The following is a 12,500-nucleotide window of genomic DNA, read 5'->3' as shown; positions in this document are numbered from 1 at the left end:
CACACACACACACACGATATATGGGTAGTTGCAGGTCTTATCTTACTGTGTGTGTGTGTGTTTGTGTATATGTGTGTGCGTATTTGAGTCTTGTGAGTGGGTGTATGTACATGTGTGCATGTGTTTAGGTGTGTATGTGTTATGGTAGCAATGTGTATAACTATGCAGGTCTATTTAAAGGGTAGACCCAGACAGCTTTCTTCCATCTGAGAAACATTGCCACGGTAACAGCGGTGCCTAACCCTAGAAGATTCTGAAAAACAGCCTTTTGCTTCATCTCCAGCCGTTCGCACAAAACTGCAGTTCTCTCTTTACTGCCGGGACTCAGAAGGCAATCGGGAAAGAATAGCTTACTCAAATCACGGGGCCAAGGCCTGGAACTAGACCCAGAGTGGAGAGAGTAACAGCTCCATGTTAGATGCACTTCACTGACTCTCTGCTCCCTGCTGGTTTATGAGTGTACAAAATATGGACGTTGGGTCGGTGATGACACCCACTGGATTGCACCAGACCGCTCCGAGGGTGACGATATGCTTTCTACGGTACGTCAACGATGTTTGAGCTATTCGCCTCCGGCGGCAGAAATGATCTATATTTGGCACACTGAGCGTCGATCTTGTGTATTCTATAGCCAAAATAACTTTTTACGCTAAATTAAACTGTCAAACAGGACCGCCGAAAATATATACTGCAGAGATGATCTAACCACTGAGACCCTAACCGGACAAAGGAAAGAGGTTTGGTGTCATATTGAATTAGGAGAATTCATCCATGTTTCTTCCTGTATTAGCATGGATATGCTAATATGTCACCATTCTAATACTCATCGAACGACCACATCTCCCTAACGGACGTTGGAGGGACTACATGCTTGTCGGCATATAGAATCTCATGGATGCACGTGTTCAGGAGCCAGTATATATATATCAGGCCTTCTAGCACGCACACACAGACACACATACGCACACACAAACATACACGCACACACACACATACACACACACGCACGCACGCACACGCACACACTCTCGTACACGCACACGCACACATATGCACACTGACACACACACACATACACACACATGCACAGACACACAAACACTCACACACACCCTCAGGTCCTCTGTTTCCTTAGCTCTCCTCAAAGGAAAAATTGATGACTCTGCTTTTAATTAATGACATAACTAGGGAACACTCACATTGCCAATAGACATTATAGAAGCAGGCTATGTGAGCCAAAAACTAAGACTGCTCCTGTGATTGTGTGTGTGGTCTTCAACGCGCCCTTTAGTGTGTTCATGTTTGTATCGTTGTAATAGCTTTCATTGACATTAGAACTACACGTTTTCCTTTCTATAGACCATTGTAAATCCCCTTTATGCTTTTGTTTGTGTATAATGGCTGTGCATACCGGTATCATCCAAAGTCAGTCCATATGTTTGTGTAGCTGTTTAACACACTCCCATTCCTAGAGTAGGTCGGAGAGTTTTCTGAGCTGTAGGCTTTAGTGTTAACCAAAAGGTTGAACATCAACATTTTTTCTTGTTATTTTTCCTACACCTGTGACAGTTTGTTGCAATAATGATCCTCTTTCTATGTGACCGCAGCGGTGTGTGTGTGTGTGTGTCTGTGACTGTGTGTGCAGCATCTGTGTGTGTGTGTATGTGTGTGCGTGTGTCTGTGAGTGTATGCAGCATTTGTTTTTGCAGCGTGTATGTGTGTGTTTGTGTGTGTGTGTGTGTGTGTGTGTGTGTGTGTGTGATCGCAAGATCGCATGTACAGGTGGGCAGATGGTCCAGTTCTGCTCGGAAAAACACAGCGATGCTCATCATATGTCAGGGAAACACACACACGCGCACACACACACACAAACACAAACACACACGCACACACACACACACACACACACACACACACCGATCAAGCCTAATGTTCTGCAGGTGCGATGCTCTTTGGCATTTGGAATAATTAAAGGCTGACCTTTTTCCGGAGAAGGTAGAAATGTCACCCAGCCCACTTCTCTGACAAGTGGTTCCCCCACCCACACACCCACACACCGACACATCCTGAGGGGGGTGGCTGGCCTGCCCAGAGTGGATCCTCACCTCCAGAGAGGCGTACTTGGCACCCCTTAACCTTGTTGTACCACCACAGTTAGGATCTGTCCACCGAGAGAGAATACATGCCCAACACTCACTTGTCACACTCCCGCTACCTTCACCTCCTCCTCAAACCTCCTCCCCAAACCTCCTCCTCAAACCTCCTCCTCAAACCTCCCCCAGCACCAGGCTCTGGTAAGGCCCGCTGGCCAGACCTAACCCAGTGTCCACTAGCCCTCGCTGGCTTCTCCTCTCTCTGATACTATATGGACAGGTTCTAAGACATGAAAAGGTTCTTAGAACATGGACAGGTTCTAAGGACATGGACAGGTTCTAAGGACACAGAAAGGTTCTTAGAACATGGACAGGTTCTAAGAACACGGACAGGTTCTAAGACATGGACAGATTATATGTCCGTGGACATGTCCATGTAATAGAAGCTCCTTAATGAACCTGCGTTACTACTCAATCCAGGAATCATAACAGGCGTTTTACGGACATATTTTGGTTAGGATCATGTATTGATTGTGAAGACACTGGGTTCTTTCTGTTGTTTTGGGAGAGGGATAATGGTTTACTCCGGGGCTGTCTGAGCATGATACTAGTGTAAGTGGTTAGAGGCTCTAGTATTCATGTGTATTTTATAACTTCATTATTTATACTACTTTACCTTGAGGCCATTACTGTGATGCGCTTCAACGACCGGCTGCTAAAGGTTTCATGGAAGATGTAGTCTTCAGCAGAGCATCTTTAACAGAGTTAATGACTGCAAGGTACGACTTTATGGCTATATATAGCTTGATAGCTAGTGCCTATTCATGCCCTGGCCTATATTATAATTTTTTGCATTCGGTTGCATTTAAAATCGGCTACATGCACACATGCAAACCCTTACATGCGCACACCCACACACACACACACACACACACACACACACACACACACACACACACACACACACACACACACACACAGATACACTTTCCCTTTGATGTAGCTGAGGTTCATGTTGTCTCATGAATATTTAAAACCCTTGCCATACGAGAGTCAGAAAATAAAATGTACTGTAACATCCTCTGGGCAATTGGACAACACACACGTCACATGGGACATGACTCAACAATGAGTAGAACACAATCATACACACAGACACACACACACACACACACACATACACGTACACATACACACACACACACATACACACACACACACACAAACACACACATACAAACACCAACAAACATACTCACATGTGCGGACACACCACACACACTTAAACACAGACGTGCCTACACACACACTAATACATGCGCATGGGCACACTTGCGCGCGCACACACACACACACACACACACACACACACAAACACAAACACACACATGCGTCTGCGCACACACACACACACACTTGGCGACACATACATTGGTGTGTGCATACATTGTGTCTCTCATGTGACGTACAACCACCCACGCAACGGCGGTCCTCATAAAAATTTCAGTGAGTCGTGCTCCAGCAGCTCTCCTCATGTTCAGCCCTGATGAGCAATATAGGAGCCCCCCCCCCCCCCCCCCCCCCCCCCCCCCCCCCACACACACACACACACACACCTCCTGTCCGGGGGTTGATATCCACAACAAACACCTAGAACACACTCTGAGGCATTATTTATTTGTACGTTTACTTCACAGAAATAGGGCATGTCATTGTACACTGAGCACGAATACATAAAATAAACAGAAATTACAATTATTTGATGTGATGGGCTGGGCGCAAAGTGCTTTAACCCATTTGTGCCGGCTGCTGCGCGGCACAACATTGTATCTACTAGATACAATTTTGCGCCGCAACATTGTACCCTAACCCTAACCACAAATGGGTTAAAGTAACTGCCTGACATTCACACACGCATTACACACGGTTGGCAAGGCCGTGTGTATGCATCGACAGAAGCACCAAGTGTATTGTCGATACACAGTCAGTGTCAGCCATGCAAGGCGACAGCCAAGTTCTTTGGGAGTTAGGATTTCTTGCTCAGTGACACCTCAACACTCAGCTAGGAGGAGCCGGGGATCAAACTAGCAACCTTCCGGTTGCCAGTCCACCCGCTCTGCCTCCTGAGCCACTGCTGCTCATGGCTTACCTCCTAATTGGAAAAGCAGTTTCGTAGGATGGGTGGAGGGATGGATTGATGGACTGTTGGGGTGGATGATGGAGGAACACTGCAGCCCTACTGCTCATGTCACCATCACACTTATGAGCTTATTTCTCTGAGCCCCACCAAACTACTACTTGGAAGGAATGGCTTTGAATTGTACCGTTGTGCAACGTAATCACAACAGGCGTAGTCTCGTAGCAACAGCAGTTATGTCATCACATGCAACAAGATAATCGTCTCAATTGACATTCAGAGGACAACAGGGCAAAAGTCCTTCAGTACCTAATGGTATTGGTAGTGCCGGTAAATAATGGCGTAAATCACATGGCTAGTTCTATTGATAGTGACGGGGTAACTCACAAGCCACGTGCACGTTAGCATTGTAGCTAGCGCAGCACAGCTCGGGCTACTCCCGCTAATTCCTTTGACCTTTGCTCGAGTGACAGCAACAAGATGGATCATTTGATGGGGTGAGACGGGATGTTTGTGTTGGAAGTGTTGTGTGTGTGTGTGCGCGCGCGTGTGTGGGGCTGTGTGCGTGATAATCGTTATCTGGGAATCTATGCGTGTGTGTTTGTGTGAGAGAGTGTGTGCGCGTGTTGGAGTCGCGTGTATGTGCGTCTTTGTGAGAGAGAGAGCGAGATCGAGCCTATATGCAGGTGTGTGCGTGTGTGTGTGTGTGTGTGTATGTGTTCGTGAGAGAGAATCAGTACGCGCGTGTGTGTGTGTGTGTGTGTGTGTGCATCATTACACACACTACATGACAGCTTCTGCTGCAGCTTTTCTTTTTCCTTATGACCTTTCTGAACCACATTTGTGTACGTGTGTGCGCGTGTGTGTGTAAGTGTCTGTGTCTGTGTGTGTGTGTGTGTGTGTGTGTGTGTGTGTTCACTCACCTGACTCCGCCCGCGTCATCCCCTCCCCGCGGTCGTGTCGAGCCCGCCGTCTGTCCTGTCACCAGCGCCCCCCTCCCCCCAACTCTGCCATTTGCTGCTTTCGTCGATTATTAATTCAGCATCCGCTGTCAAAACCAATTAGAATCAGTCAACGGCTGCTCCCTCCCTCCCCCTTCTTTGCTCTCCCTTGTGACCTCCGACCCCTCCCTCCCTCCCTCCCTCTCCCCTTCTCCTCCTTCGCCTACACCGCTTCTCATGTGGAGCGCAGACCCAGAGCCAGAGCTTTTACACCCAAGTGTTTTGGTTTCAGCGGCCTCCTCACTCACACACATGGAGGTGAGAGGCATGGAGGCAGCGCCATAGAGCCCATAGACCTGGAGGCAGCGCCATAGAGCCCATAGACCTGGAGGCAGCGCCATAGAGCCCATAGACCTGGAGCCAGCGCCATAGAGCCCATAGGCCTGGAGGCAGCGCCATAGAGCCCATAGACCTGGAGGCAGCGCCATAGAGCCCATAGGCCTGGAGGCAGCGCCATAGAGCCCATAGGCCTGGAGGCAGCGCCATAGAGCCCATAGACCTGGAGGCAGCGCCATAGAGCCCATAGACCTGGAGGCAGCGCCATAGAGCCCATAGACCTGGAGGCAGCGCCATAGAGCCCATAGACCTGGAGGCAGCGCCATAGAGCCCATAGGCCTGGAGGCAGCGCCATAGAGCCCATAGGCCTGGAGGCAGCGCCATAGAGCCCATAGGCCTGGAGGCAGCGGTGGGGCCCATAGACCTGGAGGCAGCGCCATAGAGCCCATAGGCCTGGAGGCAGCGGTGGGGCCCATAGACCTGGAGCCAGCGCCATAGAGCCCATAGGCCTGGAGGCAGCGCCATAGAGCCCATAGGCCTGGAGGCAGCGGTGGGGCCCATAGACCTGGAGCCAGCGCCATAGAGCCCATAGACCTGGAGGCAGCGCCATAGAGCCCATAGGCCTGGAGGCAGCGCCATAGAGCCCATAGACCTGGAGGCAGCGCCATAGAGCCCATAGGCCTGGAGGCAGCGCCATAGAGCCCATAGGCCTGGAGGCAGCGCCATAGAGCCCATAGACCTGGAGGCAGCGCCATAGAGCCCATAGGCCTGGAGGCAGCGGTGGGGCCCATAGACCTGGAGGCAGCGCCATAGAGCCCATAGGCCTGGAGGCAGCGGTGGGGCCCATAGACCTGGAGCCAGCGCCATAGAGCCCATAGACCTGGAGGTAGCGGTGGGGCCCAGCGCTGAAGCAAGAGGGCCGCTTCGGGACCCAATCACATAACTCTTCTTCTGAGATCCGGCCCCGTTCGTGTGCTTTGGTGTCCTGCCAGAACGGCACCATTGACGATTGACTGTTTAAACGGTACCGTTTGTTTACCCTCCGTGTGTCCGTGTGTGTGTGTGTGTGTGTGTGTGTGTGTGTGTGTGTGTGTGTGTGTGTGTGTGTGTGTGTGTGTGTGTACCACTACTACACGATACACAACGGACACGTGTCCTGGATGCAGTCATAGTGTGAGCGCTGGCTTCTTCGATTCGTGACACCCTCCACACCTCATAACCCTGCAAAAGATACTCCTCTCAGCCCCAAGCCCCCACCTCACCCCCCCTAGCCACACCCCTAACCCCACCCAGTCGTAGAGACGACCTTGCCCACGTCAGCCCCAGCACACAGGTTCCATAGATCACAGAGCACTTCCAAGAACACTGTTTGTGTGTGTGTGTGTGTGTGTGTGTGTGTGTGTGTGTGTGTGTGTGTGTGTGTGTGTGCGCTGCTCTGGCTGCATTGGCTTTGGCTCCAGAGTGTTTGATAAGCACATTGTGTGTGTGTGGGTGTGTGTGGGTGTGTGTGTGTGTGTGTGTGTGTGTGTGTGTGTGTGTGTGTGTGTGGAGGACACAAGCAGCTTGGTTCAGTGCTGATGTTCAGTGTGCAGTTTTCATGGTTGATCACACCGCTAGGTAATACCTTGATTCATCATCGAACAGAGTGTGTGTCTATATGTGTGTGTGTGTGCGTGTCTGTGTGTGTGTGTGTGTGTGTGTGTGTGTGTGTGTGTGTGTACGTCTGCGTGTACTCTGTGTTTTTGCTGTTGACCTCATCAGATAAATTATGCGGTTAATAGATTGTAGACTCCTTGTGCACGTTGTGTGTGTGTGTGTGTGTGTGTGTGTGTGTGTGTGTGTGTGTGTGCGTCTGTGTGTAGGCTTATGATTGAAAATTGAAAAACTGCTTTGACATGCAAAAGAGGGACCCAGTCACATAGTCTGATCTTCCCACTTGGTTGTCCCAGTAGCTTCCTAGTAGAAAAGTGCAAGAAGTACGCCCTCTCTCAATCCTTAAACCCATTCTGTCAGAATACCCCCCGCCCCCCCAACTGGGAGATGACATCATGCTTTGTTGCCATCATCCCACGTCATCCGAGTCCCTCTCTCACCTCTCCACCCCCTCCCTGTTTCTCTTGGCCAGCAGCCTAAACAATCACCTCGTCATCAACAGGGACACCACCGTGACCATCGCTTAGTTGACTGTTTGCTGACGGATTATTGTACAGAATTTAAAATTCCACACAAAAGAGTCCACTGATGTACACGTCACAGCCTGTGACTTAAACCTAATAACCTCACTGCATTTGGTACTTATGGTTCTGGCATGGATGCAGTATAGAAAAGAGAAGATGATGTAAATGGAAGAAAGATCGCCCTTTACAGGCCTTGGCAGGATTTTTGCACGCGACTCAACTCACGCTAAATCAGGGGTGGGCATTTCATTTTCCCAAAGGGCCACATGAGAAACAGGGACTGTTGTGGAGGGCCCGACCAATAGGCTAAATTCAATTCAGCTTAATATTAATTTGATCTCTTTATAAAAAGCAGTTTATGCAGTTTAGCTAGCAAAAACTTCAGACGTCCGTGCCCGATCTGCATCAGTCAAGTTGCCGTATTTCTCCGCGTGTTTAGTATTGGAGTGGCGATTCAAATTATAATCCTTTAACACAGCGACCTGTTCCCCACAAACCAAGAACACGGCTTTACCTTTGACTTCAGTGAAAAAATACTTAGAAGTCCATGGTTTGGTTAAAAACTCGGCGTTCTGTATCGACCTTTCTTTTTTTCACATGAGCTGACATTTTTCAGGAATAACAGCCATTCACGTCAGCGCTGATGTCTCCTGTGAGCTCAGTTCGTGGCCAGTTTGTCACTTGTGGATGGGGTTCTTCTTCTACTTATTTTCAGTTACAACTTGCAACCAGAGAGGAAGAAGCTGCATACGCACGCACAAAAAAAGCAACAACAAAAGTCGCCTTCATAATAAAAGCGGTGCAGTTGTATTCTATATATGTACAATTATTTACATTTGATTGTGAACTCCCCAAAGACCTCACGCGGGCCGGTTGGAAACGGCCAAAGGGCCGGATGTGGCCCGGGGGCCGTACGATGCCCAGGTCTGCGCTAAATGCTAAAACTCCTGTTCTTCTGAACACCAGCCTAGCCGGCCTATCTGTTTACTCCTCATGCTAAATGCTCAGCCCCTGGCCTTCTGATCACATGACCAGCCCAGCTGTCCTATCTCTTGACGCCTCCACCCACTCCACTTCTAACCTGGGTTAACAAGTGTGCTGATCAGCAGGGTGGAGAGACGGCGGACCTCTAAGATCCACATCATAAAACAGCATGCAGCTCCTTCAGCCCTTTCAAGAAGGCCTATGAAAGCTCTTTGCCTAATACAGAAGGACCGCGGGCTACGTTTGGGGAACACTTTGTTGATAATCAATAAATAGGGTTAATAGATAGACCCGCCAGTAAAGACAGCTCTCAGCCTGATGAGGAGCGCACAAACACTTTGGCCGACTGGCCGTTGCGCTGTGGAAGTCGTTCTGATCCGTGTGTCATACACACGCAAGCTTTTATCCTGGCGCTAACTATGTGCTATTCAATCGACTCTGCAACACTGTACTTTAATGCATGCATACGCCTCAAATGGAGGCCTTTTTTCCCGACATGGTCCCGGTTGCCGGTACCACGAGTGGTAGGGCAGAAAGCACCCTGCCCGAGGGTACCTCGGCAGCGGCTGGTCTGGTCTGAAGACTTTCTAATTTACTGCCTCCCCCCCCCCCCCTTCCCAAGGTTTTATTGGACAGTCTGTCTTCCCTGACATTTAGGCCACTGCTGCTTTATAGATTACCCAATAATATAGCCCAGACAGGAAGATTTGTGAGGGGATGTAACAACATTACAGGGCATTGAGTCCTTGCAAGTGATAGCCCTGTCATACAACAGGCTACGCTAACGTCCCAACCACCCACCAACGCAACAGTGTAATTTACTAGCTGCATCCCCCCCCCCCCCACACACACACACACACACACACACACACACACACACACACAAACACACACACACACACACACACACACACACACACACACACACACACACACACACAATCACACGCACAAACACACACACACACACACACACACACAAGTAAAGGTGTGCATGAGATGCATCTTGGCTGTTTCTGTTCCGGTAGGACTACATCAATATCTCTTCCTCTCTGAAAGGATCTTCTCAGACTGCTCTATGTGTATAATACCCCCTCTAGCTAAAGCTTTTACTGTCACCGGTGTGAAATCGGGTTTGATAGATTTCATGTACCAGAGGACGGAAATGCCTTCATGTAAAAGAGCTGCATTACATAGTAGGCAACGCATACTCTTATCGCTTAACAAGTTCTTTAATTCATATTAATTAAATGCTTGTATTAAGCTGTGATTCCAAAAGTATACATTGTTGTACATGTGCTGTATATATTTCCCTTACATGAATATGCATTGGCTGTGTGGAGGTTTGCTTCCTTATCTGTTTATGTGTAATTTGCGTGTGTGTGTGTGTGTGTGTGTGTGTGTGTGTGTGTGTGTGTGTGTGTGTGTGTGTGTTTGTGTGTATACATGCGTGCATCTTGTTAGTCAGAAAAGCAACAGAGAAGCCTCAATGGGGCCCCTGAACGATGCCCGTGGGCCCCCCTCGTTGTAATTAGTAAAGTTTTATTCAGTGTTGCTGTTTCCATTTATGTGTCTCGGTTCTTCTTCCACGGTGTTTGTGGCAGCAGCAGCGACGGTAATGAGTGCGTGTATATTGGCGCACTGGGTGGTGTGGAGACTTCATACACCCCCACGGTTTCTCTTGGTTGTAGCGTACCGTCGGTTAATTAAGCCAGACGGGTGTTTTCGTTACATTTCAGATGAGACATTACCATTAATTAGTGTCAAAGGGAAAGCACTATTTTGCTCGTGCGCTTAAGTACGCAGGGAATGCGTCTCTTTAACTTGTCACTGAAGGTCTCTTGTTATTCCTACTCCTCTCTCTGTCTCTCTCTCTCTCTCTCTTTGTGTGTGTGCTTATTCCTTCCTGCCCTGTCTCCCTCTAACACCCTTTCTTACGTTCTTTGTCTCTTTGTCTCTTTGTTAGGTGAAAATCCACCGCAGACGTGGAAGTCCAACCCAAAAGTGAGGACTCGCTGTCTTGTTCACCATGTGAACAAGACAGCTCTGTGGTAGAAGAGTGAAGCGACGCTCTGTGAAGTGTTCCGACCGACTGGCTCCTACCACCAGCACCACCGCCACGCCAACCAGCACCACCCCACCACCCCCATCACCCCCACCATCTATACGGCCATCTCCACTACGACACAACAAGCAGTTTACCGGACCACTTCCGTCCAGCCCATCTCATCCCCTCTCTCTATCTCTCTCTCTCTCTCAGACCCTCACTATCACTCTCTCTCTCTCCGTCCATCTCTCTCCGTCCATCTCTCTCTCTCTCTCCGCTTCTCCCTCCGTCTCTCTCTTTCCTAAAGATCTTGACCCAAGGAATATCGCAGCATCATCTTGAGTCTCTAGGGGGGGGGGGGGGGGGGGGGGCGTTTCGAGAGGCAGCTGCCCTGCTTTCTCCACCCGACCCGCGGGGGGAGAGGATCAGACACCAGTGCCCCCCATGGCCACGGATCCAGCGGGCCGCATGGGGGATTAGGTCTGCCCGGTTGGCCACACGCCCATCTTGGCTCTGCATGTGATTCTTATCCTGAACCAAGGACCTTGTGCGACCGGAGGTGGATTGAGCTGTCATGGCCGGGAAGGGAAACCCCCACCTCAACGGCTTCCCCATGCCCACCTACTCCTACTTCTTCCCCCACATGCTGGGGGGCATCTCCCCGCCCGCCCTGCCGGGGCTGTCCCTCCGAGGATACAGCAGCCCGTCGCCTGCCAGTAAGTACCCCTCCAAGTGACCCTCTCCCCCCTGCCCCATAATGTATACATACTCTCTCACATCGCCCCACCCCTCCATAGCGGTCTACATGATCCTCTCTCCCCCATCGCCTCACCCCTCCATAACCCCCTACATGATCCTCTCTCCCCCATCGCCTCACCCCTCCATAACCCCCTACATGATCCTCTCTCCCCCATCGCCTCACCCCTCCATAACCCCCTACATGATCCTCTCTCCCCCATCGCCTCACCCCTCCATAACCCCCTACATGATCCTCTCTCCCCCATCGCCTCACCCCTCCATAACCCCCTACATGATCCTCTCTCCCCCATCGTCTCACCCCTCCATAACGTCCTACATGATCCTCTCTCCCCCATTACCTCCCCCTCTTCCCTTACATCTTCCGTGATCCTCTCTCCATCGTCTCACCCCTCCATAATGTCCTATATGATCCTCTCTCCCCCATTACCTCCCCCCTTCCCTTACCTCTTCCGTGATCCTCTCTCCCCCATGGCCTCACCCCTCCACATCCTCCTCCATGCTCCTCCCCATCACCCCCTGCTGGGTGTGCTCCCCTCTGTGGACGACGCCTGCTGTGGGTCATCTGCTCCTGGAGGGACGCATGGCCCACGCTGTCAGTGGTGGGAGTTTCCTGAGAGATGCTGAAGTGTGTCTTTGTGTTGGTGTATACGTTTGAGTTTGAGTGTGTGTGTGTGTGTGTGTGTGTGTGTTTGTGAGTCTGTGTTTATGTGTGGTTATGTGTGGTTTCCTTTGGATGAACTGAAGTTTGCCTTCTGTTTCAATTAATGTGAGTGTGCATGAGTGTGTGCGTGAGTGTGTGTGTGTGTGTGTGTGTGTGTGTGTGTGTGTGTGTGTGTGTGTGTGTGTTTGTAACACACATGCACATTGCCTCAAGCGGTGTCCTCAATTTGAGTCAAAGACACACACACACACACACACACAGACATTTACCCACTCACAAACTTGTCCGTGTGGATCACTGGGAAGCAGGACAACTAGCAGAGCACATTGTTTATTTTTGAACCACAAACCTGGCAGCACATGTCA

General features: G+C 50.2%; 1 protein-coding gene and 1 long non-coding RNA gene across 2 annotated transcripts in view; both read left to right on the top strand.

The window, feature by feature from the left end:
• The window catches only part of LOC307091603, an 81,824-nt gene extending 70,772 nt beyond the window's left edge, over positions 1 to 11,052 (top strand). Inside the window, exon 3 of the long non-coding RNA XR_013812746.1 lies at positions 10,635 to 11,052. This is a non-coding gene — a long non-coding RNA (uncharacterized lncRNA). The remainder of the gene's footprint in view (positions 1 to 10,634) is intronic.
• Positions 11,053 to 11,168: 116 nt separating this feature from the next.
• LOC307091604 (retinoic acid receptor alpha-like) overlaps positions 11,169 to 12,500 on the top strand; it is a gene marked incomplete at its 3' end in the record, with an annotated part of 57,129 nt that continues 55,797 nt past the window's right edge. The window contains exon 1 of the mRNA XM_079759237.1: positions 11,169 to 11,431. Within this exon, the coding sequence (XP_079615363.1) occupies positions 11,290 to 11,431 (142 nt within the window). The 5' untranslated portion in view covers positions 11,169 to 11,289. The remainder of the gene's footprint in view (positions 11,432 to 12,500) is intronic.

Source organism: Pollachius pollachius (assembly GCF_949987615.1).
Source record: "Pollachius pollachius genome assembly, contig: scaffold_69, whole genome shotgun sequence".
Classification (NCBI taxonomy): domain Eukaryota; kingdom Metazoa; phylum Chordata; class Actinopteri; order Gadiformes; family Gadidae; genus Pollachius; species Pollachius pollachius.
This window is presented reverse-complemented; position numbering and strand designations above follow the sequence as displayed.